The sequence below is a fragment of the Pogoniulus pusillus genome, chromosome 5 (assembly GCF_015220805.1).
Source record: "Pogoniulus pusillus isolate bPogPus1 chromosome 5, bPogPus1.pri, whole genome shotgun sequence".
NCBI lineage: Eukaryota > Metazoa > Chordata > Aves > Piciformes > Lybiidae > Pogoniulus > Pogoniulus pusillus.
The window spans coordinates 12,854,312-12,880,525 of NC_087268.1; the positions used below are offsets into that span (position 1 = coordinate 12,854,312).

At 43.1% G+C, this 26,214-nt stretch overlaps 1 protein-coding gene across 1 annotated transcript in view; it reads right to left on the bottom strand.

Moving 5' to 3' along the window:
- Window positions 1-26,214, bottom strand: part of CFAP44 (cilia and flagella associated protein 44) — a 70,420-nt gene that overhangs the window by 3,897 nt on the left and 40,309 nt on the right. Inside the window, exons 15-29 of the mRNA XM_064143261.1 lie at window positions 25,964-26,182; window positions 25,153-25,295; window positions 22,951-23,221; window positions 20,228-20,283; window positions 19,130-19,292; window positions 18,674-18,804; window positions 16,891-17,051; window positions 15,477-15,645; window positions 14,137-14,314; window positions 10,303-10,788; window positions 7,671-7,874; window positions 7,079-7,274; window positions 5,238-5,348; window positions 3,366-3,496; window positions 647-763 (exon numbers count right to left, since the gene is read on the bottom strand). Of these exons, the coding sequence (XP_063999331.1) occupies window positions 647-763; window positions 3,366-3,496; window positions 5,238-5,348; window positions 7,079-7,274; window positions 7,671-7,874; window positions 10,303-10,788; window positions 14,137-14,314; window positions 15,477-15,645; window positions 16,891-17,051; window positions 18,674-18,804; window positions 19,130-19,292; window positions 20,228-20,283; window positions 22,951-23,221; window positions 25,153-25,295; window positions 25,964-26,182 (2,736 nt within the window). The remainder of the gene's footprint in view (window positions 1-646; window positions 764-3,365; window positions 3,497-5,237; window positions 5,349-7,078; window positions 7,275-7,670; window positions 7,875-10,302; window positions 10,789-14,136; window positions 14,315-15,476; window positions 15,646-16,890; window positions 17,052-18,673; window positions 18,805-19,129; window positions 19,293-20,227; window positions 20,284-22,950; window positions 23,222-25,152; window positions 25,296-25,963; window positions 26,183-26,214) is intronic.

Consider the following 26,214-nt stretch of genomic DNA (forward strand, 5'->3'; position numbering starts at 1 on the left):
CATCACAATTGCATGGTCAAGCCTTAGACTCTTCTGTCTTTACTACCAACCTCTTAAAGAAGGGAGATAGAAGAAATGGAGAGAGCTGAGCTTAACTCAGGGGTACAGAAACCAGAAAGGCAGAAGCCTGTCTTCTCTCTCTGAGGACAAGATTTAGTCCAGAGGAAATACCATTATTGTCTTGAGTTTTCCTCTTCATTTCCTACTTCCTATGCCTGTGCTAACAGCTGTGTAGATGAACGCATTGCACCCAATCCAGCAGCATGTTCAAACTGACCAAAACTCCCAATAGCTTCAATGACTGGGTGGCTTTTTTAGGGGGTGTTTTGGTTTTGTTTGTTTTTCCCCCAGGAAAGTATCAGTAGGTACAGACCAGAAGGAAAATCCAATGCCAAACCTATGGAACACTTGAATACAACACACATTTCAGCAACGAGACAGCCTGCCTGTTCTTGCCTGGTGTTTGTTAGTTTAGGAGAAGCGGGGGGGGGGGGAGGGGGAAGCAACAAAAAAAAGCCTAGAACTAAGTTCAGTTAAGTAGCACTCCCAGGGCACCAGGAACTAACAGTCCCAAAGAACAGTAACACCATTGTTCACATGTGCACAGGCCATTCTGCACCTGCAGATTCACAACATCTTGAGTTACCTGATGAAGTTTCAAAGGCACAGCTACATATAGGTCGTTCATTCTCTGCTGCTTTTCCCACTGAAAGGTCTCCAGTTCCCTTTCTGCAGTTTCCAGACTGGATTCCACTACTTTGGCCTGTAAAGGACAAACTGTCAACAACACAGATCCTGTAGCACTCAAGTGTGTAAGGCAGCAAGGTTTTATATTAGACACTCCTGATGCAAAGGGAAAAAAGTGCATTTTTAAGTGCTCTTCATACTATGATAGATTAGTTTCACAGGCAAACACAAGGCTTATCAACATACTCAAGCAAGGTTCTAACTCTGAATACCTCCCATACACATACACACTTACAAATCTTCCCTTAGCAGAGAAGTCCTGTGTATGTCAAGAGACAGCTGCTTTGTTTAGTGTATAAAACACTTCTGGATCTACAGAGCCTGCAGGATATTTCTTTATTGTGTTATGCCTGGAAATGCTTATTGATTCTGCATGAGAAAGAAACAATTCAGACTTAAATGTCAGATCCCAGGGTGAGTATGTGGCAGTTGGCACTTAGGGAAGCCTTTAAAAACTAAACAAAAAAAAAAAAGTTAAGTTAAGCATATTTGATGGAACATTTCTGAGACACAATAAAAAAGCAAGACTTGCATAATGTTATTTTGGCAGAACTTGCTCCACTATCCCAGATGACCCTGCACATTAAGATATTTTTGATTTACTATAAATCAAATGTCCTGATAAATGCAAAGAGCTCAAAAAAAGCTAAAAGGAACATTTGCACCAAGAGAGTTTCAGCCAGTGATTACTATGACAAAAAGTAAAAGAAAATAAACAAATGAAGTAGATTGAAGGACAGCATTAATGCATTAGATTTCTTGTTGCTCATCCTATGAACCTGTGAGTTTAGTGGTTGAAAGAAAAAAAGAAAGTAAAAGATTATAAATTGTTTGAAAAGCAATAAAGAGCATCACCACAACGTTTTAGATTCATGATGCTCTCAGGTCTTGTGTAACTGTAGTCCTGACTCTTTGGTCTCAAAAGAGATTTTGTAGAACTAGAAAAGCTACAGAAGAGTCTAACCAAAATGCTTAGTCCTGGAAAAAGCTTTTGAAGGCACCTCTAAATGGGCAAAGCAGCTTTGGCCTGAAAAGGGGCAACTGTCAAAGGGTTGCAGCAGAGGTGATGAAATTATCAATAGAGAATCATCTCTTTAAACAGTCATAGAATCAACCAGGATGAAAGAGACTTCCAAGAGCATCCAGTCCAACCTAGCACCCAGCTGTGTCCAATCAATTAAACCACCTCCCTGGGCAGCCCTGGGCAGCCCATTCCAATGGCAAATCACTCTATGAAGAACTTCCTCCTAACATCCAGCCTAAACTTCCCCTGGCACAACTTGTGACTTTGTCCCCTTGCTCTATTGCTGGTTGTCTGGCAGAAGAGACCAACCCCCACCTGGCTACAATGTCCCTTCAGGTAGTTGTGGACAGCAATGAGATCAGCCCTGAGCCTCCTCTTCTCCAGGCTAAACACCCCCAGCTCTCTCGATCTCTCCTCACAGGGCTGTGTTCCAGGCCTCTCACCAGCTTTGTCACCCTTCTCTGGACACATTCCAGTATCTCAACATCTCTCTTGAATTGAGTAGCCCAGAATTGGACACAGTACTCAAGGTGTGGCCTGACCAGTGCTGAGTACAAGGGAAGAATAACCTCTGCATTTATTTCAACCTGCATTTGTGTTAGGATAAGTGTTCTTTAACCTCTTCATCCCCATACACATGTGATAGGTCAAAGCTACACCACATGTTTCATCTGAACAAGAGAAGCCAGTTGCTTTTGCTGCATAGAATCATAGAATGGTAGGGGTTGGAATGGACCCCTAGACATCATCTAGTCTAAGCCCCCTGCAAAAGCAGGATCACCTAGGGCAGGCCACACAGGAACACATGCAGACAGCTTTTGCAAGTCTCCAGAGGAGACGACACCACAGCTGCTCTGGGCAGCCTGTCCAGTGCTCCAGCTCTCTCACAGTAAAGAGGTTTCTACTCAGATTGAAATAAAGCTTCCATGTTCCAGCTTGTACCAATGTTTCTTGTCCTATTACTGAGCACCACCAAAAAGAGACTAGCACCTTCATCTTGAGACCCATCCCTCAGATATTTATAGACATTAATAAGATCCCTGATGAGCCTTCTCAAGACAGAACAGTCCCAGTTCTCTCAGTCCTTCTTTACAGAAAAGATGTTCAGGTCCCTTAATCATCCTCATAGATCTTTGTTGGACTCTCTCTCCAGTAGATCCCTGTCTCTCCCCAGTTTGGGGAGCCCCAAAACTGGACCCAGGATTCCAGATGTGTTCTCACCAGAGGAGAGTAAAGGGAGAGGAGAAGCTGCCTAAACCTATTGGATGTTCAGACAGCTCCCTAGACCTGCACGATGGTTCAATAGCTGGAAGGAACTGGATCTAAATTCTGGATCCGGTCTCATTGCAGCTAAGATCACACCACCTTGATTTACCCTTTGCAGAGGGGCAGGTGACCCACACTGAGCTGCCTTCTGCCTCTGGGCTACAGCAGATTGTCCTATGCTGTAGCCTCTGGGCTACAGCAGATTGTCCTATGCAAACAGAGGCCTCTCACAGGGTTAGCATTTTCTCTTTAAATCTTAGCCAACATCACAACATTTTTACTGCAATGGAGCCAGCTGATGCTTGCTGAGAAGAAAACACTACAGTACCTTTTTAACCAAGGCTTTATATTTTTTTCTTAGGTTAGCAGCAACTTTTTTCTCCTCTTCTAAAGCTTTCTTAATACCCACCAGCTTCTGTTGGAGCTGGATGGTGTTTTGGAAGAGTGCCTCACTGCAACCTAAGGAAAGAAAGAGTCAAAGAATAGCTTAGTTTTGTGATGAAACTGACTACTAACTGTACTATAGTTACAGGCTTGAGCTAGTAACTTCTCCTACTGCACACATTGCCCAGAGTTCCTCATAGTAAGACCATGCTCTTGGTTCCCTAGAGCTTTCTCAAACATAAACCACATGGGCCATGTCCCTCCATGAGGAGATGAATGTCTTGGATGGGTCTTTTTTTCTTTACATTCAGTTTGCTTCCAGAAGACTAAGTGCATCGACATCAGTATTAAAACCAAATGCTCAAAAATAAGCTTTTGTAAGTAATGCAGTCCCACTAATTAATACCCATTACAGTACAATCTTCAACTACATGAGCACAGAATCATTTCAGTCAGAAAAGACCTTTAAGATCATTGAGTGAACCGTTATTTAACTACCAAGCCTGGTGTTAAACCATGCATCCTGGCACCACCTCTCTTAGTCTTTTAAACACCTCCAGAGATGAGGATTCAACCACCTCTGTGGGGATCCTATTTCAGTGTTTGAGAACCCTTTCAGGGAAGAATTCTCTTCTAATGTCCAACCTAAACATGTAGTTTATCCATTCCATCCTTCACTATAAATTATGAACTTCTTGTAGTGACCATAGAGTCACTTAGGTTGGAAAAGACTTTTAAGATAAAGTCCAACCATAAATAATTTCTAGCTCCATTTGTAAACAAAGCTGTGGCTCACAGGTCTTGTTTCATGGTAAGGAAGAGCTGTGAATTTCTGCCTAATTCATTGATTTAATTTATACCAATCAAGCACATAATTATGCCCAGATCAATGGGCACTAAAAAAATAGAGTCCAATAAGGGGAAAGTAAATGGCACAAAGACAAATACGAAGAGGCTAATACCAGATCTAATTTCCCTATTAAATTAGTAAAAATCTTCAGTTCTTCCCAACGTTTCATTGAAAATGTAGATGAATGAGGAGTTAATCAAAAATTCAATTTGTGGAGAAGAAGCTAAATTCCAGTCAAAAAAAAAAAGGAGACATAGTAATCAGTTTAGTAAGTTCTAACGGTAAACAAAGCAGTGTTGTTAGATGGTCATTAACATATCGCTCACAGATGGCTTTAAAAACGACACCCTAAACCAGTTAAAATGGGTACAAAAGAAACGGGGAGGGAGGAACTCGCTTGCTTTTGTTGAACGAATGAAGGAGGGACGGAAGGAAGAGAGTTTTGTAAAGGAAAGCTCCCAACTGTTCAGAAGCCCTTAGGAGAGCAGCCTAGCAACAGGCAATTGCTACATAAATCCACGAGGTGGTAACAAAGAGCTTGATTCAACAGCATGGTGCGGTCCCTGCTCAATTTCCCTTACGGGGATCCAGCAAAACCGGGCAGCAGGTTTCCAGAGAACAGCTGAAGCCTTGCTCCAGTTCCACTCCTGAGCAGAGCCCGTTCTCTTCAGAGAACAGCTGTGAAATGGTGAGTGGTTCTTTACATAACTCATTCTTAGTGCTTAGATAAATCGTGCTTTTCCCCACACTTTTAAGTTAGATACTCCATCCCACCAGCAGATTCATTATCTTCACTGAGATTTCCTGAGGGGCAATGCTGCACTGTGGAGAGGCACACACATTCCGGCCCTTAATGGCATTAATGTGCAGTGAACAGTGAAACACTCTGAATTTTCTTCTCAAACACACAATATTGCCCCTAAAGCTAAAGAAATTGCCAACCCAAGAAAATAATGGCTTAAGTACTCTTCGGGCGAACAGGTTCATCAAAGACTTCATCTTCAGATCCAGATTTTTCCTCATTGCTCCCCACGATGGACTCTTCATCCGTCTCCTCTTCATTCTCATCATCTTCATCTGCAAGACAAGGACTTGTGAGCCCAGGCACAAGCCAGTACTGCTGGCTTGCAGAGCATCTTCAGGCCCATGTGCCAGTATGCCAACATGCTGATGAGCACAATCCAAATAGTCCATGAAAGATTAGGTTGGTAACACATGAATCTTAGCACTTTGAGATTACAGATTAACAGAGATGACCTAGGGCTGAAGGCAGACACAGGCACGTTTGTGAGACTTCCTTGTGAGACCTTTCCTCTCCTTACATGTGCTAGGAATTTAAACCTCATGGGTTTACCAGTCTGCTACAGAGATTAATCAATGAAGCACAAGTCTGAAGCAGAGAACTGTCACAAAAGCATCAGTGTTCTCTGCACTTTTTACTAATCTTCATAGAACCACAGAATGCCTTCAGGTTGGAAGGGAACTTAAAAATCATCTACTTCCAACCCCCACTTGAAATCAAAAGTCAGAGAGAGCGCATGAGTATTTTAGCTCATTTTAGCTGTACCAGTTTAAACCTCAGACACTAAGAGAAATTCAATTCTCATCATGTGTTTAGCCTTGTGTCTAACAGATGATTGCAGATGAGGTCTGTGTGCTCTCATTAGTCAATGGACAAATTAAAGGAGAATGTAATGAATGTGGCAAACTAATCACTTTCCCATAGCTCACGTTGGTAGGAAGCATCTATTTAAAGCTTGGCCTCTTCTTCATACCAATTAGCAGTCCTCAATATTGAGTTATAGGGAGTAAATTTCAGGAGCTTTCATCAGACCCAGTGTAGTCATGTTAGAGACTGAATCAGGGCATGGCTATCATTCAAGATGGCTGCCACAGAGCATGGGTCACTATGGGTAAATCTTACCTAAGGGCTTTTTGAACTGAGCTTGTGCAGCCATGGGTTTGGCTAGACTGAGGGACATCTCACAGAATCATAGGATGCCTGGTGGGAGGGGCCTCAAGGATCACCTGGTCCAACCTTTCTAGGTTGAAATGGCCCAGCACCCTGTCAAGCTGAGTCTTACAACTGTCCAGTGTAGGGGAATCCACTGCTTCCCCTGGGAGACGATTCCAATGCCTAACTGTTTGTGACGGTTTGGGTGTTACCCACCCCCACACACTTTAGAAACCACCCAGATTAGTCTCAGTTGGCTCTGGGAATATAAATGAAGCTATTTATTTACAGCTAGCACAATAGACAAGCAGATATTTGCTGTATATACAGTTATAGACAGAAATAGACAAGGTAAAAGGTAATACAGAAACACAACTCCCCTCCCAGAAATCTGAGTCCCCAGGAGGGGCTCTCAACCACCTCTGCACCTTCCCCCTGCCCCTCTCAACCTTACCCCAGTCCTAAAGAAGAATAGAGGTTCAGCCAAGAGGTTATGAAGCAAAGGTGGGTTAGGCCAAATGGAAGGTGAGGTTAGGGAGATGCATTCAGTCAGAAGCCCAAGGCAGAGTGAAACAAAAATGGTGAGAGTGTTATCTAATGTTTTCCTTTCATCTTCAGCAAGACTCTGAGGGCAGTAGACATCACCATTGTTTTCCTTTCACAGCCTATGATCTAGTTCTTCTCACCAAAACATCCTACCCTGCTTCAAACTAGCACACTGTTCTCATAGTGAAAAATTTTCTTCTGGAATCCAACTGGAATCTCCCCAGGAGGAGTTTATACCCACTACCCCTTGACCACATGGAAATACATGTAACAAATCCATAAAACAAAAAAGGAGAGTAGCTCTAACCTGCTTCTCTTCCTACTTCTTTTTTTTCCAGGCACTTGATTTTCTTCTCCAGAACCTCAGTCAGAAAAGGGGCAAACTCAGTGTTTTCTCCAAGGGACATTTGGAAGGTAGCATAAAGAGCTCTCTCACATTCCTGAAGCTTTGCAATCTCACACTTCCTGTCCTCCATCTGTGCAAGGTAGTTGTTCAGTTCTGACTAAACAAACAAACAAACCTACTTTAGTTCAAAGCTAAAGCCCACATGTGTGTATGTAGGATGCCTCTCTGAAGATCTGGAAATGCTAAACTTGTCTTTCTCTCTTTCAACCCATGCTTCAACCAAAGAAAAGCTAGAAGTAAGTCTATGATTTGCAACTTACTCCACACAATGAAGTATCTACTAAAATACAACTGTTAGAGCTATGAAACTATTAACTATTGGAAGTTAAAAGGCTAAGCATCAAGAGTTTCTTGTTTTTTCAAAATTCAGCACTAGACCCTGCATCAGGGCTAAAGTGAAGCAAAAAGATTCCACCATTTACTTTATGGCTTGCTTTTTTCCAAGCCATGCATTAGTGGTATCTGTAAACCCAGAGACAAATGACCTACTCACCTGCATGGCCCCCTGCTCGCTGATGAGGGTGTTAAGATGCCCCTGGAGAAGGTTCTCATGTTTCTCAAGGTTCCTCAGGATAAGCAGCTCTTCATACCACGTGATATAGTGCAGGTCAGCACTTTTCAGCTGCACATCCAGCTTCAGTTTCTTGTGCCGCAGTAAGCGAAGTTCAGCGTCAAAACTGATCACCAGTGCACTGATCTGGAGCACATGAGAGAGTCAACTGAGGAGCAGGGAATGTATTAGGAGAGATGCTCAACATGTAAAGCTGGAGAAAGGAGCAGAAGGGAAAACTTACCTCTCTCAAATCAACAACTCACCCATGCAATTTAATGTGGGTTAATAAGTGCTTAAAAAGACAAAGTTAACACCAAATGTGTCTTCAGCACAGGAGTAAAAGCATCAACAGGGCTTCACAGGAATATTTCACTGCATGCTACTCCATAGAATCATTTAGGTTGGATAAGACCTTCAAGATCACCGACATCTCTACCAAGTTCAGCCACACCCTCAAGCATCTCATCTGCACAGCTTTTAAACACCTCCAGGGATGACAACTCAACCACCTCCCTGGTTGCCTGTTCCAATGCCTTTTTTCAGCAAAAAAAGTTTCCTTATGTCCAGCCTAAACCTCCCTTGGTGCAGCTTGCGGCTATTCCTTCTTGTTCTATCACTAATGACTTGGGAGAAAAGACCAACACCCTTCAGGCAGTTGTAGAGAGCAATGAGATCTCCCCTCAGACTCTTCCAGACTAAATTGCAGATGCTCCCTTACTTGCTCCTCATAAGACTTGGTCTCTAAACCCTTCATCAGCTTTGTTGCTCTTCTCTGGACCCACTCCAGCACCTTGATGTCTTTCTGGTATCGAGGTGTGGCTTCACCAACGCAGCAAGTATTTTACAGTAGCCTGAAGTAGTTCATAATCCCAGCTACAACAATAAATACACAGTATCACACAGTATCATCAGGGTTGGAAGAGACCTCACAGATCATCAAGTCCAACCCTTTACCACAGAGCTCAAGGCTAGACCATGGCACCAAGTGCCACGTCCAACCGTGCCTTGAAGTGCCCCAGGGACGGCGACTCCACCACCTCCCCGGGCAGCCCATTCCAGTGTCCAATGACTCTCTCAGTGAAGAACTTTCTCCTCACCTCCAGCCTAAATTTCCCCTGGCGCAGCCTGAGGCTGTGTCCTCTCGTTCTGGTGCTGGCCACCTGAGAGAAGAGAGCAACCTCCTCCTGGCCACAACCACCCCTCAGGTAGTTGTAGACAGCAATAAGGTCACCCCTGAGCCTCCTCTTCTCCAGGCTAAACAATCCCAGCTCCCTACCTCTTCTGCCATGCCAGGCTTCTTTCAGAATACCTGGAGCTCTTCCCTTAGATATTTACAGTCAAACCAATACTAGCAGCTGCCAACATTAAACCAGGTCTGCATGATGGCCACAGCAGCATTCAGATTTTCTCTCAAAACCTTCATGAGCAAACATAAGGGTGTCTGTGTTGGTGTAGACCAAAGAGGCAATGGCTAACAGCAGATGTTAGAGAATAGATGATAAGAAACAGAGCAAACAAGTAAACATTTGTAGACCTCTGACACTTCTCTCTGTACTCTCCTAACCTCTGACGTGGGGACATCCTGAGCTTGAAGCCGTATACTTGTCTACAACAGCTTTGAAGAGATTTTTCTTCCAGAATCTATCAAATCATAGTTTCTCCCACATCCTAAAGGTGAGTTCCAAAGCTTAGTTACTGTTGGATAGGAAAACTGTTTCCACTTGCACATTTCAGGCTTTCAACGTGACCATTTCATCTGATATCTCAGATTGTGCTGGGGGAGGTCTAGGCTGGATGTTGGGAGGAAGTTCTTCCCAGAGAGAGTGATTTGCCATTGGAATGGGCTGCCCAGGGAGGTGGTGGAGGCACCGTCCCTGGAGGTGTTCAAGAAAAGCCTGGATGAGGCACTCACTGCCATGGTCTAGTTGATTGGACAGAGCTGGGTGCTAGGCTGGGCTGGATGATCTTGGAGGTCTCTTCCAACCTGGTTGATTCTGTGACAATTTTAAGAGACAATTCTCTATTGGTAATTTCATCGCCTCTGCTACAACCCTTTGACAGTTGCCCCTTTTCAGGCCAAAGCTGCTTTATCCATTTATGGGTGCCTTTAAAAGAAGCTTTCCCAGGACTAAGCATTTTGGTTAGTCTCTTCTGTACCTTTTCTAGTTCTACAAAATCTCTTTTGAGACCAAAGAGTCAGGACTACAGTTACACAAGACCTGAGAGCATCATGAATCTAAAATGTTGTGGTGATGCTCTTTTTTCCCCCCTCTGTTGCTTTTTAAATAATTTATAATCTTTTACTTGTCTTTACTTTTTTTTGACCACTAAGCTCACAGTTTCATAGGATGAGCAATGAGAAATCTAATAACTGTTTTTTCAGGTGACAAGTCAGCACACAGGTGATAGTTAGGAACTTACACTAATTTGCACTGTCAGTTTGCACTAGATAGCATTTTCCTGACCTTCAGAAGGCAGGAGCAGCTCCAGCCCTGAGATGGAAGGGGTTTGGGCTTTATTTCTGATGCAGCAGGGTTGTTCAGTTTGACAAAAATAACTTTTTTCATCTTACCCTTTTAATCAGGGTCTCCTGCAAATATAGATTTTTAATCTTCTCTCTCTTCAAATTTTCCAGTTCCATTTCTGTTGGCTCTGATTTCTCAATCTCAAAAACCTTTTGCTGCCCTGTGACCTGAGATGATGCTGTTTTCAGTGGCTGTGCACCTGCAGCCTCCTCTCTGGAAGATGCTTGAAGAAATTCATGCCTAAACAGATGAGATGAGGAAGCCTCTTCCAGTTGTTCCTGGACCTTTGCCTTGGCCTCCTGCTGCTCTTTGAATTTCAGGAGAATGTCACTGTCACACTCAAATCTTTTTTCAGGAAACTCGTCTGGATGTAACTGAGGGATCAGGGGAAGAGGGAGACACTCTGATAAATCCAAGGCTGCCTGTATGGATTTCAATTCTTGCACCAAAATTTTGATTTCTTCAATAGTAGAAACCTTGAGATCTCTCAAAGACATGATCTCTCTGTTCATATTTGCTTTCTTTTCATGGATCTGCAAAAGAAAAACAACCTTAGTATGATTACCCAGGAACACTTAGAGTGTGCAGTCCTTTCCACACGAGCAATTGTTAAGGGGCTTGCCATACTGGCTGTCCTTCTTTTCATGCTAACATTCTTTTCTGTACTGTCTCCACACATCAGCAGTTTTAAACTGCTGTCTTTCAGTCTGTGGTTTTAAAAACCTGGAACCACCTCTCTTCCTGTCCTTCACAGAAAATAGCTAAGGTGTAAGAAGCTAAATGAAGTTTCCCCATTCTCTCAGTTCCTGACTGAATGATGAGTTTCTTGATATGAGATGCTGAAGCAGAGCAGAAAGCACAGAGGCTGCAAGAATAAGCTGTGGGGTGTAGTCTGGGCTGTGTCTCATTAAAGTATCTCAGCTTTGATATATGGCCTCTTTTCAGGCACACTGTACAAATAATACACTAACAAAAGGTAAATGAGATTTCCTCTAGTACTTTGTAAAGCAAGCTTCCACCTCCAAGACAAAAGAATCACACCTGAGAGTATATTTACTGCACACAATACCAAATGCACACTTGTACAGAAATCTAGACTGCTTTGACATAGTAACAGAAACAAAGCCCTTATCTCACATAACCTCAAAGACACTGAAAAACATTCCTCCATAAATGCAGGTCCTGGAAGACAGATGAAATTATTGTCTTTAATATGTGGTAGCGAGGCTGAAATCACAGCTACTGAGGGGGGTTAGAAGTGGAACAAAGTATAGTAGACAACAACATTAAAAACAAAAAAAGTAGCATCCTCCCAGATTATTTGGTACTTCATACAAGCCACCAGATTACCAAATTAAATTATCTTCAGGCCTTCCAGCAATCCAGAGTCCCAAAGTCCACTCAGAAATCTTTGGCCTTGGCTGAATATTTTTTTCTCCAACTCAAGATGGAGATTCACTAGACTGAAAAATGACATTTATTTCAGATGTCAGAGGTGGGAATTAAACAGCCAAGTGTGGCAAAACTTGCTTGTTGCAACTTACAGATGCTCCTGCTGAAGGACTAGAAAGGGGAAATTCTCCTTCTCATTTAAAAAGAGCCAGTGAGGGTGTCTTGGTTCTAGTTTAAATTTCCCAGAGACTCAAATATAGTTAATAGAACTAATCACAGAATGTGAATCAGAATCACAGAATTAAGCAGGCTGGAAAAGACCTCTGAGATCACTGAGTCCAACCTATCACCTAACCCTGCTAATTAACCAAACCATGGCACTAAGTGCCTCATCCAGCCTCCTCTTAAACACCTTCAGGGATGGGGACTCCTATCATTTAGAGGTTAGGGAATAAACCAAAGCCACACTCTGCATGGTCCTTCTAATGTCCAAGATCCAACAGTTCAGCAGCCCACATGGCTCCTTTGTGACAGTAAACTCCTCTGAGCTGTACTCTCACCCCTCAGCTGTGGCTACAGGTGCACCAGCACCCCCAGCCACAGACTGCAGTACCCTCCTTTGTGCCTGACAGTGGTTTATGCCCTGTCTAGACACTATGGTAAGACCTTTAGGAGTTCTGGCAAGTGATGAGAGAGTCACAGACTGGTTTAGGTTGGAAAGAATAACTTCTGCTGTTCCATCAGATGGAAGAGCAAAGGAAGCCTTCCCTCTCCCCCCTTTTTTCCTTTCCAAAGAAAAGGAATTAGATGTAGAGAGGAAAAGGTAAAACACACATAAATAAATAGTCTCACTTTGATCTGGAATTTAAAAGACAAAATTTTAAGAATAAATAAAAGGTATTTGAGGTAGGGGAGGTACAAAAAGGTATAGGGAAGGGAAAAAGAATTCAAGATACAAAATATATATATATAACCAGATTGCTGGCAATTGGTTTATCCACTTTGTGGACTGATGGCCACATAGTAAAACAATGAGCAGCAGGAACAGGAGAGTGGTGCTCTCAGGCAGGGAGGCAGAGCAAGAGAGTGGTGGTGAATGGTGCCACATCCAGTTGGCAGCCAGTCACTAGTGGTGTTCCCCAAGGATCAGTGCTGGGCCCAGTCCCATTAAATATCTTTACTGATGATCTGGACGAGGGGATTGAGTCCAGCATCAGTAAGTTTGCAGATGACACCATGCTAGAAGCAGGTGTTGATCTGTTGGAAGGTAGGAGAGCCCTGCAAAGGGATGCAAACAGGCTGGATGGGTGGGCAGAGGCCAATGGGATGAGATTTAACAAGGCCAAGTGCAGGGTTCTGCACTCTGGCCACAACAACCCCAAGCAGCACTACAGGCTGGGGACAGAGTGGCTGGAAAGCAGCCAGGAGGAAAGGGACCTGGGGGTACTGGTAGGTAGTAGGCTGAAGATGAGCCAGCAGTGTGCTCAGGTGGCCAAGAAAGCCAATGGCATCCTGGCCTGCATCAGGAACAGTGTGGCCAGTAGGACAAGGGAGGTTATTCTTCCCCTGTACTCAGCACTGGTCAGGCCACACCTTGAGTACTGTGTCCAGTTCTGGGCTCCTCAATTCAAGAGAGATGTTGAGGTGCTGGAACGTGTCCAGAGAAGGGAGACGAAGCTGGTGAGAAGCCTGGAACACAGCTCTGTGAGGAGAATCTGAAGGAGCTGGGATTGCTTAGGCTGGAGAAGAGGAGGCTCAGGGCTGAACTCATTGCTGTCTACAACTACCTGAAGGGAGGTTGTAGCCAGGTGGGGGTTGGTCTCTTCTCCCAGGCAACCAGCAACAGAACAGGGGGACACAGTCTCAAGTTGTGCCGGGGGAGGTCTAGGCTGGATGTTAGGAGGAAGTTCTTGACAGAGAGAGTGATTGGCATTGGAATGGGCTGCCCAGGGAGGTGGTGAACTCACCATCCCTGGAGGCACTCAAGAAAAGCCTGGCTGAGGCACTTAGTGCCATGGTCTAGTTGATTGGACAGGGCTGGGGGATAGGTTGGACTGGATGATCTCGGAGGTCTCTTCCAACCTGGTTGATTCTATGATTTTATGATTCTAAGAGAGAACAAAACAGGAAGTTCCTCTGTTTTTATAGGGGGCTAGACAGGAACTGGGAGTGGGCTAACCACTACACTTGGAGTAAGGTTCAGGAACAAGCCCTGGGGACAGGGTCAAGACCACTCCACCAGGAGGGTTAACCCCTTACAGAGGGTTATCCTGGACTGATTCAGGTTCAAGTTTGGTGAAGTGTTAACAGTTCACAAGAGAAAAGCTGATTTGTAATGAAAGCTGACTCAACAATAGTCTCTCTTTCAAAGCCTTTTTCCCCATATCCACTTTTGAATTCCTTTCCAAAAAAGCCTTTGGTGACTAACATCCTATCCTCCCTTCCCTAAAAAGGGGCAAATACACACATGAGTGAATTGGTTTACACACCAACACTTCCAGCGATGTAAGCTGTGTCATCTTCTTTTCAACATTCATATGCTTGTGTTCAGGGACTCTGTAGTTAGTGGCAGTCTTCAGCTCATAAAATCCCATATTTTCCTGTGCTGCTTTGATGTCCTCAGCATCTTTGGGATCCTCATAGTCATCACTAGGTTTGCTCTTGTATCTGGTAGGTAAAAATCAAAGCCAAACTTTAGGAGAAAAACCACACAGAACAGACAGAGTCACTGCATACCTTCTGATTTGTGCAGCAAGATCTGCGAGGTGAGCTAGAGATCAAGAATCATTCACCTCTTTCAGAAAAGAATGGCTACTTTTGGAAAAATATCCTTGCACGTTTGAATGAAAACATTACATTAATACCACACACACACACACTGGCCCCCCAAGAACTCTTATAAGAGCTCTTCCATGAGACAGGTCAAATTTTCACACACACACACTGAATTCTGGGTTTAGTGAGTACTCACTGCCTGCCGTATCAGGGAGCTATCTCTCAACACTCCAGCAGCCCCCAATGCAGAATACCTGATCCTACTTTATATTGTTAAACACTCAATAGACTTAAAAGCCTTGTATTGGAATAGCCTGCTCAGAGAATCACCATTCCTAGAAGTATGTTCAAAACCCTATGGGAAATCGTTTAATGGCCATGCTGGTGTTGGACTTGATGATCTTGGAAGTCTTTTCCAACCAAAATGATTCTATGATTCTATAATATATTCTCCCCCAGTTCTTTCTTTTCAGTATATACCTTCCTTAGGGATATGCTAAGTATGTGCTAATTCACTTGAACTTAAGGAGAAACTTTATTACTTTCAGTGTGATGGCACCAGAACAGGCTGCTCAGAGGGGTTGTGGGAACTCCTTGGTTGCAGCCTTTCAAAGCCTGTCTGGACACTTTTCTGTGCAATCTGAACTAGGTCTATCTGTGGTAGCAGGGGCGTTGTAGTAGATGACCACCAGGGGTCTCTTCCAATCCCTACCATTCTGTGATTCTAAGATGTTGTGAACTGAGAGCTGTCTGTAACGGCCCAGGCATCTCTCAGTCATTTAGACACTTTTTTAGTCCCTATGTGAAAAATACACCTACCTGCCTGAATTCAAGTTCTTTACTATTTTAGAAACACCACAGAAACTAACCAAAAGTATTCAATGCCCTCTTGAGGCTCAGAGGAACAGGAAATCTCGTCTATTGTGATTATAACCATTAGGATTACCAAAGGCTAGCCAAAGAGAACACAGTGCTATATGACAGATAAATGGCATTACTTGACTTCAAACAAGAAGCAGAACTACAAGGGCACAGAGCCCACTTCAAAACTCACAGTTCATCCCACTCTGCCTTCCTCTTGACGATCTTAGCTTTCACTGCATTGTGTTTCTCAATGCTCCTTTTGATTTGCTCCTGTTTGCTCTCTATATAACGCGTGGTTGGCTTTCGTGTCTCTAATGTCTCCAGTGTTTCAGCTGCCTCCTCCTCAACAATTCCAGGATCTGCACCAAAAAACAATCCAGTGAAGATGTAAATAGCAGGCAGAATGGCACAGTCCTTCCTACTGAAACTTTCCAAGGATGCCCCCTTTAGAGCTGGTGTCAGTTAGTTTAGTTTCAGTGCAGTGGAGGTTCTGAACATACCTGAGTTCTTTGACTTGACTCCTGGTCAAGTTGGAAGGTAGGAGAGCCCTGCAGAGGGACCTAGATGGGCTGGATGGGTGGGCAGGGGCCAGTGGGATGAGATTTAACAAGGCCAAGTGCAGAGTTCTGCACTTTGGCCACAACAACCCCAAGCAGTACTACAGGCTGGGGACAGAGTGGCTGGAAAACAGCCAGGCAGAAAGGGACCTGGGGGGTACTGATAGATAGTATGCTGAAGATGAGCCAGCAGTGTGCCCAAGTGGCCAAGAGAGCCAATGGCATCCTGGCCTGCATCAGGAACAGTGTGGCCAGCAGGACAAGGGACATTATTCTGCCTCTGCACTCAACACTGGTCAGGCCACACCTTGAGTACTGTGTCCAGTTCTGGGCTCCTCAATTCAAGAGAGATGGAGAGGTGCTGGAACGTGTCCAGAGAAGGGCAACAAAGCTGGTGAAAGGCCTGGAACACAGCCCTGAGGGAGCTGGGATTGTTTAAGCCTGGAGAAGAGGAGGCTCAGGGGTGACCTCATTGTTGTCTACAACTACCTGAAGGGAGGCTGTAGCCAGGTGGGGGTTCGTCTCTTCTTCCAGACAACCAGCAATAGAACAAGGGGACACAGTCTCAAGTTGTGCTGGGGGAAGTATAGGCTGGATGTTAGGAGGAAGTTCTTCACAGAGAGAGTGATTGGCATTGGAATGGGCTGCCCAGGGAGGTGGTGGAGTCACTGTGCCTGGAGGTGTTGAAGCAAAGACTGGATGGGGCACTTAGTGCCATGGTCTAGTTGACTGGATAGGGCTGGAGGATAGGTTGGACTGGATGACCTTGGAAGTGTCTTCCAACCTGGTTGATTCTATGATTCTGGTCACATCATACCCATGGGGTTCACAGACAATTGCTGATATTGACCTACACGTGGGAAAACTACGTCTCTGTATTACTATATACACAGGTGCTGAAAAAAATACACTACAGTTGTATTTCTCTCCCTAGACCTAAAGAAATTATAATTTCCTTAGCATGGACTCAGGAGAACAAACTGAGCTGAAAGACAGAAAGCATGCTCCTAGTAAACCGCAAATGGTCATCATTAGCCCAATGCCTACCTGCTGTCTCTGTGACAATCTCCCTTTTTTCTGCTTGTTCCCACATCTGTTTATCTTGGTAGCATTTCTCAGGCATTGCTAGAAGTCTGTAGGTGGAAATCTCATGATTGCTTTGAATAGCATGAACAACAACAGTGTCAAATTCCAGCGAGTCACGAAACCTAAAAAGTCAAATTAGACAAAACTGTCTGATGTCAGTAGGCACAACCTACCACTTTCTCTTTGACTGAAAGGACATGAATAATGTAGTTTACTCATTGCATATACAATCATAGCATGTAAATTTACAAGACAGTAGGAAGAGTATGATGACAGTTGGAGACTGTGAATGCCCCCTCTCTGGAAATATTTACGGTCAGGTTGGATAGAGCCTTGAGCAACCTGGTGCAGGAGAAGGTGGTCCTGCCCATGGCAGGGGGATTGGAGCCAGATGATCTTTAAGGACCCTTACAACTCAAACCATTCTATGATTCCACAACACTGTTGTAGACTGTTAACTTTTATTCAATCTAGTAATGGAGTTGCTTTAAAATAAAATTACTAAGACCTATCTCAGTATGAGAAATTAAGTCAGGTTTCTTCACAAAAAATATCTTTTGTTTTCTCTTAAGGGCTGATTAAAAATATGTTCATTCAGGTCACAGAATCAGTCAGGGTTGGAAAGGACCACAAGGATCAGCTAGTTCCTAGAGCAGGCTGGACAGAGCCTCATCCATCCTGGCCTTGAACACCTTCAGGGATATAGCCTCAACCACCTCCCTGGGCAACCCATGCCAGGCTCTCACCACTCTCACAGTGAAGAGCTTCCTCCTCATGTCCAGTCTGAATCTCCTCACCTCCAGCTTTGCTCCATTCCCCCTAGTCCTGTCACTCCCTGACAGCCTAAAAAGTCCCTCCTCAGCTTTATTGGAGGTCCCCTTCAGATTCTGAAAGGCCACAATGAGGTCACCTGGGAGCCTCCTCGTCTCCAGACTGAACAGCCCCAACTCTTTCAGTCTGTCCTCATAGCAGAGCTGCTCCAGCCCTCTGATCATCCTCGTGGCCCTTCTCTGGACACGCTCCAGCATCTCCACATCCCTCTTGTAATAGGTGCTCCAGAACTGGATGCAGTACTCCAGGTGGGGTCTTCTTATCCACTCACACAATCTGCATGCTCAAGGTGTTCTTGCTATTGTGAGTTATTTCTACTGTGTATTTGTTTTTAGGAATTCATCTTTTGCTATACACTTAGATTTAAGACAACCAACACAAAATGCAACCCATGTTTAAACTTGTATTACTGAAAAAGTTCATTTCATAACTTAAAATTGTACAGGGAACATTGTGCTAGCAATCACACTCAAATATCTGGCAGATACTCAACATGCCTAAAAAACAAAGGTTCATTTCACAGGTTGCTCTTCAGAGTTTTAGTAAGAGTTCTTGGTTCTTAATGGCAAAAATACAAGCAAATTTAATCTCAAAAACCCCCCAAAACACCCAAACCAAAACAACCTGGTTTTAATAACAGAGATTGTGAATCAGAATTAAACTTCTTCCTTGACTTGAATATCTGAATTTTTACCAAAGATTTAAAAGAACATCCACACATCAATGTATCTCTTATCTATGTTCCAAGTAAATAAGAACACAATTATAGTAGTACAGAATAAATATACATTATATGAGTGGAAAAAAAATAAAACCAAAAATCACATCCTATTTTCTTGTGCCAGGTACAAGTTTGTAAATGATTACCTCCATGCAAGGTCAGAGGGAGAAGCAGAAGAAAGGTAGTGCTTACTGATTTTGTAGTTTCTGCAGTCCAATCAAGCTTTTCTGGTGCTGCCAAGTCAGTTCTTTTTGCACTAACTGGATTCTCTGTGCCGTCTGCCTACTCAGCTCCTCAAAGATCCTATGGTCCATCTCAAACTCCTGCAGAAAGTCAGAAACCTCAGCATTCCATTATCTCAGCTGCTAGGTTTTGGTAATAAGTATTTTTGCCCAGACACCAGCGTTTCCCACACATTACCACAACCCTTTATTTCAGGAGCTATTCAGATTTCCACAGAAAACCACCACATGCCTGTTAAATGGCATAAACCATCAGCTGTGATTCAGAAGTCCCAGTGAATTATATATTCCTAGAACTACCTTAATCCAAAGAGTTCAATTTCTTTGGCGCTGATACATCAGGTTCTAACACTTTAGAAGAAGGTGCCACTAAAGATAAGTGACCCTTATAAAACACCACATGTACCTCTCTCTGTAGCTGCATGTGCTTGGGCAGCTCCTGATTCTTTTGAAGAAGAACAAGAAACTCCTGCCTCAGTGCAAGTAACTCCTGTCTTTTCTTATTTTTCTTTTCTTCTGCTTCCTTCATTATCCTGTCATACTCCTTTTTCTGCTTGACTTGCTCGATGCTGGAAATGTATGAAAAAGAGAATTGTGTTATCTCAATGAGAAAGTGGAAAGAGAATAGTTTATGTAATCTTAACTATCTATTATAACCTTGACAACCTTAAACTCCCAGTGAACTCAATGGCTCTTATAGTAACTTAGAAAGGAATCATCTTCCCATTTATTTTTACAGTCCTAACATCATGAGGCTTTGACCTTGACTTTGCAATGTCTCTGTAGTCTGAAGTTAAGTCTCGGATTACCATACTGAATTCCTACCACAGAAACTAGGTGAAATGAAGGGTGTAGTGGGTTGGAAACCTTGCCCCCAACTCAGAGGGCTTGGAAGATAAAGCTGTATTTTACAGCAAAGTGAAATTTACAAGCATATATACACAACATATTTACATGTATTGACAATTATATACAATTTAGAAATAATACAGAACTCCAATCTTCCCCCCTGGACAAATTAAAGCCCAGAAGGGACCAATGACACTCTCTCTTGCTCTCCAGACAGAAAACAACCAGCAAAGCTCACGTGTTATCTGGGCACTCAAGTGGAGTGAAGAATATTAGAGCGAAGCAAAGACTCAGCGCCCAAGAGCAAAGAGGGAAGAAGTGTTTATACATTGGCTTTTTATACCTCTTAGTAAACTGATGAATGATACAGACTGTCTCATTGTTATTCTTTCACATCCAGTGATCTAATTTACTTAGATTGTGCACTGAACTTTCAGGGAGGTACCAATTTCTCATATTAGAATATTCCAGTAAGCCTTAAACTATTACAGAGGGAAAGGCTGAAAAAATCTTTGTGTAATAATGAAACAACCCAAATTCAAGGTCACTGACTTCCCTGTCTTCTTAAGAAGGGAAAAAAGAAACAACCCATGGTCTGAAGGAAGAGCTACCAGCACTTGAAAATCTCTTTTATTGGTATCCAAGCATCTCTTACTTGTAGGCATCAGGATTCTCAATGTCTTGTGTAGCCACCTCCTTCTCAAGACCACTCTGGAAGAAAAATGTCTTGCCTTTAAACAAGCAATAATTTCAACAGAAAATAATGCAATAGTTTCAACAGACACAGAGGTTTTTATACAGACATTAAGATAAGGCTCCCACTGCCTACCACAAACCCAAAACAAGCCTTCAAGATCAATATTGCTATAGGAGTCTTAAGTACCAGGCTTTAATGTTTCAAGAATTAAAATCAATTAAGTTGGTTGACATATCAAAAGAACTAATGAAGCATCATTAGGAACAGAGAACATAAATCCTGTATCACCCCTCATCAACATTAACCATTACACCAAGGCTTGTTCTAACATCATTTTGTCCCATAACATCTTTGATTCTCTACTTCCCAAACCAAATTCTCTGATGGCTCTCCACTGCCACATTGACAAGAGACAACATATCCTGGAACAATTCCAAGTTTCTTGTGCAATTCATCTGGTTTGCTTCTGCTGACTGCATAATGGGTTCACAATTATTAGCTGTGAAGAAATGACAGATGGATGGACACTGCAGTTGCATAAGTCTCATTTCCCCAGGCAATCATGCTCTTAAAATAGCTTGGGGGAGGGAGGTTATCACCCTACAGTGAATGCAGTCATACTAAATTGATCTGTAATTTAACTCAATTAGTTTCAGAGGATTTGTATTTGATTCTGTAAGAATCTCATTAAGTTTAATAAAGATGGAATTTTTAAAATCTTCCATGTGACTTAAATGTAGAATAGATACTTAATTAAGATATACTTTGATAAAGGAAAAGCTCTATTAGGACAGTCATTAAGCAATGCTGCTAGTCTGAACAATAGAAATTGACCATAAAGATCTTTATCTAGAGCCACTTACATCCTCAAAATGATCAAACTGTATCTACACTTTGTAAATGTATAATAATCACTACTTGTAATACTGGAGCTAGCAACCTTCTGATATCACAGGTTCCAGTCATGCACTTAGTTTAAGAAAATAATGCTGAGCCTGTTCTCAGGACTACACATTCTTGTGATACTGGTAAAGAATTCCAACCAGTCAAGAACAATTTAGATAAAGGGTAAAAATAATAATAATAAACCAAAATAATAAAAGTAATAAATAAAAACCTGTAAGTAAAAAGATAATTAAAAATCATAAAATCATAATCTGTCTCCCTCATCAAACTCCTTTCAAAACTAGTTACCAACTCACATTAAAAAGACTTCAAAGTTGAATTTGGTTTATGTTGAGACTGTATTAAGTGTATTTACTTGAAAATTCATTGTGCATGACAGCATTTCTTTATTCAACAGGTCTCACCACCTCTTTCAAGTTAGATTTTTAATTCAGGGACTTAAGAGATATTTTGTTTTAATTTTGTAAAACCTGAACATTCTCTAAAACTGCCTGAAAGGAGGTTGTGGTGAGGTGAGGGGGGTCAGACTCTTCTCCCAAGCATCAGGTTATAATACTAGAGGAAATGACCTGAAATTGTGCCAAGAGAGGTTTAGGTTGGATATCAGGAAAAAACATTCTATTGAAAGAGTGGTCAGGTGTGGGAGTAGGTTGCCCAGGGAGGTGGCGGAGTGACCGCACCTGGAGATGTTCAAAACACGTGTGGCCATGGCACTTCAGAATGTGCATTAATGGTCATGGTGGCATGAAGTCAAGAGTTGGACTCAAGAATCATAAGGGCCTTTTCCAACCAAGACAAGCCTATGATTTTCAGTTGACAGCTCGCTCTTCTTGTGTGTTATCAGTAGAACTGTTACTGTGTTCCAGTGTCATCTGCTCAAACATGTTAAAGGTGATGAGCTCTACAGTGACTACAAGGCACCTATGAAATCACTACTACTAATGCTGCACAAGGGTGAAAAAGCAACAGGATGAGCATCACTCCACACCAATTTCCAGACTTAAAAATCCATCCTGAGAACTGAATGAATGGTACTAGGTGCACTAATAAACTGCACATTTGGTATTCTCTAACATTATTTCTAGAATCCCCATCCAGGGCAGAATCCTGCTTTCCTGAAATTAAATCCAAGACAAGTGTCAAGTATGACAAATTCTTGTGGTTCTTTCATTCTAGGAATGAGCACGATTACACCTTGGAGTGAGAAAAACAATAGTAGAATCATAGAAGTGTTTTGGTTGGAAAAGACCACTAATATCAGTAAGTCCAACTGTCAACCTAAGGTAACCATGACTATTAAATGATGTCCCAAAGTGTTGCATCTACTCATTTTTTCAAACACCTCCAGGGATGGCAACTCCACACCTCCCTGGGCAGCTATAGAGAGCAATGAAGTCTCCCTTCAGCCTCCTCTTCTCCAGACTAAACAATCCCAGTTCCCTCAACCACTCCTCACAAGACCTGCTCTTTAGACCCTTCACCAGCCCTGTTGCCCTTCTGTGGACACTGTCCAGCACCAAAATGTCTGTCTTGTAATAAGCAACATATAGTATGTTTATTTGGAGACAAACACAACACACTGAGAAGGAATAATGCAGTCATAGGGCCTCTTTATTAGGGAATGTTTGGCAAGAGCTACTCTTTCCAACTGTTTGTGAAACCTCAACTTTTGCTGTGAAAGGTCTGTGATGCCAAGTAACTGAACTGCATTTTGTCAATCTGCAGTAGTTTCATAGTAAATAGGCCTAATTCAGTGAAACAGGGCAGCAACTTACCCTAGGAGAGGGGATTTGGGCTTTTAGCTCTCCGTGGACGTCCTCCGAAGACAATACATTGAAAGTAAAAATGTTTCCATCTTCACCACAGGTAATCAGAAACCTGTCATCAAAACTAGAAGAGATCCCTCGGATTTGGCCATAATCATTGTCATGCACATTGAGGGACCAGTATTCCTTCAGGCTGTTCACTGAGAGGTCTTTATCTTGGAGAGGATAAACACGCAGTGCACCGTTCTGCATCCCACAGAACATGAGGAGTCTGTCGCTACTGCCAAATACACAATGCAAACAGAATTAGCAGGTGATGTGGGGTAGGAAATTTACCAGACTAGCTCAGACAGCTTAGAAGTAAGAGGAAGCTATAATTACAGCACAGTAAGATTTACAAGCATTTATACACAATATAGCTACAAGTATTTACAATTATATACAAATTGGAATCAACACAAAAGCCCAAACTACCTCCCAGACAAAGGAAACTGCCCAGAAGGGCTCAAAACTATCCCACTCTTTCTCCCTCTTTTCCCAGCCAGCCAAACAAAAAGAACCAGCAAAGTTTATGTTGTTACATATTAGCTGAGATTAGAGGAGAGATATTAGAGTTAAGAGGAAGTGATTAGATCCAGCAACACAGCCCCAGGTGAGAGTAAATGTTTACATTTTAGCTTTTTGTCACTCTCAGCAAACCAGTGAACGATGTAGCCTTCATCATTATTGTCTTTTCATATCCAATGATCTAATTTCTCTCATTAAAATACTCCAATTAGTCTCAAACCAGCAGAGCAGGCAATTTGTAGATGATACTTTAAAAGAGCAAATCCAGCTAAATAAATGCATTTTTTCCTAAATTTGTAAGCAGGGAGCAAAGCAATTTTGACTATTTAAAGTATATACTAATACATTCTTTTCTTTCAGCTAACTGGCTGCTCAGGAATGTTACAGCACTTATTGGGTATCATGGAAATGCTCTCAGTCCTGAGTTGGGCAAGGTAGCTGACACTAAGTTCAGAGCTAGAAGGGTGGTTTTCACTCCCTGCTCTTCATCTAGTATGAATATGGTAAGCATAGCCATCTGTAAATTAAAGCCTGAAATAAACCTGCCTCCTTAGATGCAGAACATGCCAAGCCTTACAGGAAACCAAGTATTGGGAGTCTAAAAATAGTCCACCCTTTTCATTTGTACAGTTCACAGGATGCACTTGAGAAGCCTGTATTCTTTGCACAGAAGGGGTGGGCTGATCCCTTCATAGAATCATAGAATCAACCAGGTTGGAAGAGATGTCCCAAGATCATCCAGTCCAATCTATCCCCCGGCTCTATCCAGTCAACTAGACCATGGCACTAAGTGCCTCAGCCAGCCTTTTCTTGAACACCTCCAGGGACAGTGCCTCCACCACCTTGCTGGGCAGCCCATTCCAATGCCAATCACTCTCTCTGCCAACAACTTCCTCCTAACATCCAGCCTATACTTCCCCCAGAACAACTTGAGACTGTGTCCCCTTGTTCTATTGCTGGTTGTCTGGAAGAAGAGGCCACCCCCGACCTGGCTACAATGTCCGTTCAGGTAGTTGTAGACAGCAATAAGATCACCCCTGAGTCTCCTCTTCTGCAGGCTAAACACCCCCAGCTCCCTCAGCCTCTCTTCACAGGGCTGTGTTCCAGGCCCCTCACCAGCTTTGTCGCCCTTCTCTGGACACATTCCAGCACCTCAACATCTCTCTTGAATTGAGGGGCCCAGAACTGGACACAGTACTCAAGGTGTGGCCTGACCAGTGCTGAGTACAGGGGAAGAATAACCTCCCTTGTCCTACTGGCCACACTGTTCCTGATGCAGGCCAGGATGCCATTGGCTCTCTTGGCCACCTGGGCACACTGCTGGCTCATCTTCAGCCTACTATCTATCAGTACCCCCAGGTCCCTTTCTGCCTGGCTGCTTTCCAGCCACTCTGTCCCCAGCCTGTAGCACTGCTTGGGGTTGTTGTGGCCAAAGTGCAGAACCCTGCACTTGGCCTTGTTAAATCTCATCCCATTGGCCTTTGCTCACCTATCCAGCCCATCTAGGTCCCTCTGCAGGGCTCTCCTACCTTCCAACAGATCAACACCTGCTCCTAACTTGGTGTCATCTGCAAACTTACTGATGATGAACTCAGTCTTCTGGTCCAGATCATCAATAAAGATATTGATTAAGCTACATTTTACCTGAAGGAGATTTGGTTGATGGGATTGTTATCCGTGTCCTCAACAGGAATCACTTCAAAGGGTTCATCTTCCCTGTTTTCAGGATCTTCTTGGGGACCATGTGAGAATTCACAATGGTAGAGGAACCCCGAGTCATAACCACCCTGAAAAAGAGAAGGACCATAAAGAAGTGGTGACAAAAGAACACTGAAACAGATGACAGGTAAATGAAATATTCAGACTCATTCTTCCTTTCTTGAGTATCTATGGCAGGTTAGCAAATGTTGCTTCCAAACATCTATTGTTTACCCACAGAGAACCACAGAATCAAGCAAGTTGGAAGAGACCTCCAAGATCATCCAGCCCAACCTATCCCTCAGCCCTGACCAATCAGCTAAGCCATGGCACTAAGTGCCTCATCCAGTCTTTTCTTGAACACCTCCAGGGATGGCGACTCCACCACCACCCTGGGCAGCCCATTCCAACGGCAAATCACTCTAGAAAAATCTATCATGATCCCTAGCATTATAAACCATCCTACCAATACATTAAGATTCTAGCTTCTGCTTGTGAGAAAACAGCTCAGTCTTTGTGCTCAGGCAGGTATCACCAAGAAGCACACCTACTGGAAATGGGCTGAACTGTCTGCATTAGAGTGGCACTAATGGATTACTTCACAAAAAACACTGAAACTATCAAGTGTGAAGGAAATTCCATGTCCTAGAGGTATCAAATAATCTAATCACATAATCTACTTTCTAAGGCACCAAGATGTGAAGGCCATGTTGGCACATCTTGCAGTCACATCTAAATGAAACAAAAATGGATTTACCAAGGAAAGCCAAAATTTTCCTGGTGATGAATAAAACCCACAGAGGATGGGACTGGGCTCCTCTGGAATGTAGAGAGGTGGCAGTGGCTCTTCTTCAGGTTCTTCTCCAAGTTCCTCTTCTATCTCCTTTCCCATCTCCTGTTGCTGCTTTATCCATTCAAGCTTTGCTTTCTCCTTCTCCTGCCTTTTTTTCTCTCTTAGTGCAATCTCCTCTTCCAGCTATCACAAGCAGAGAAATTGACATGACACCA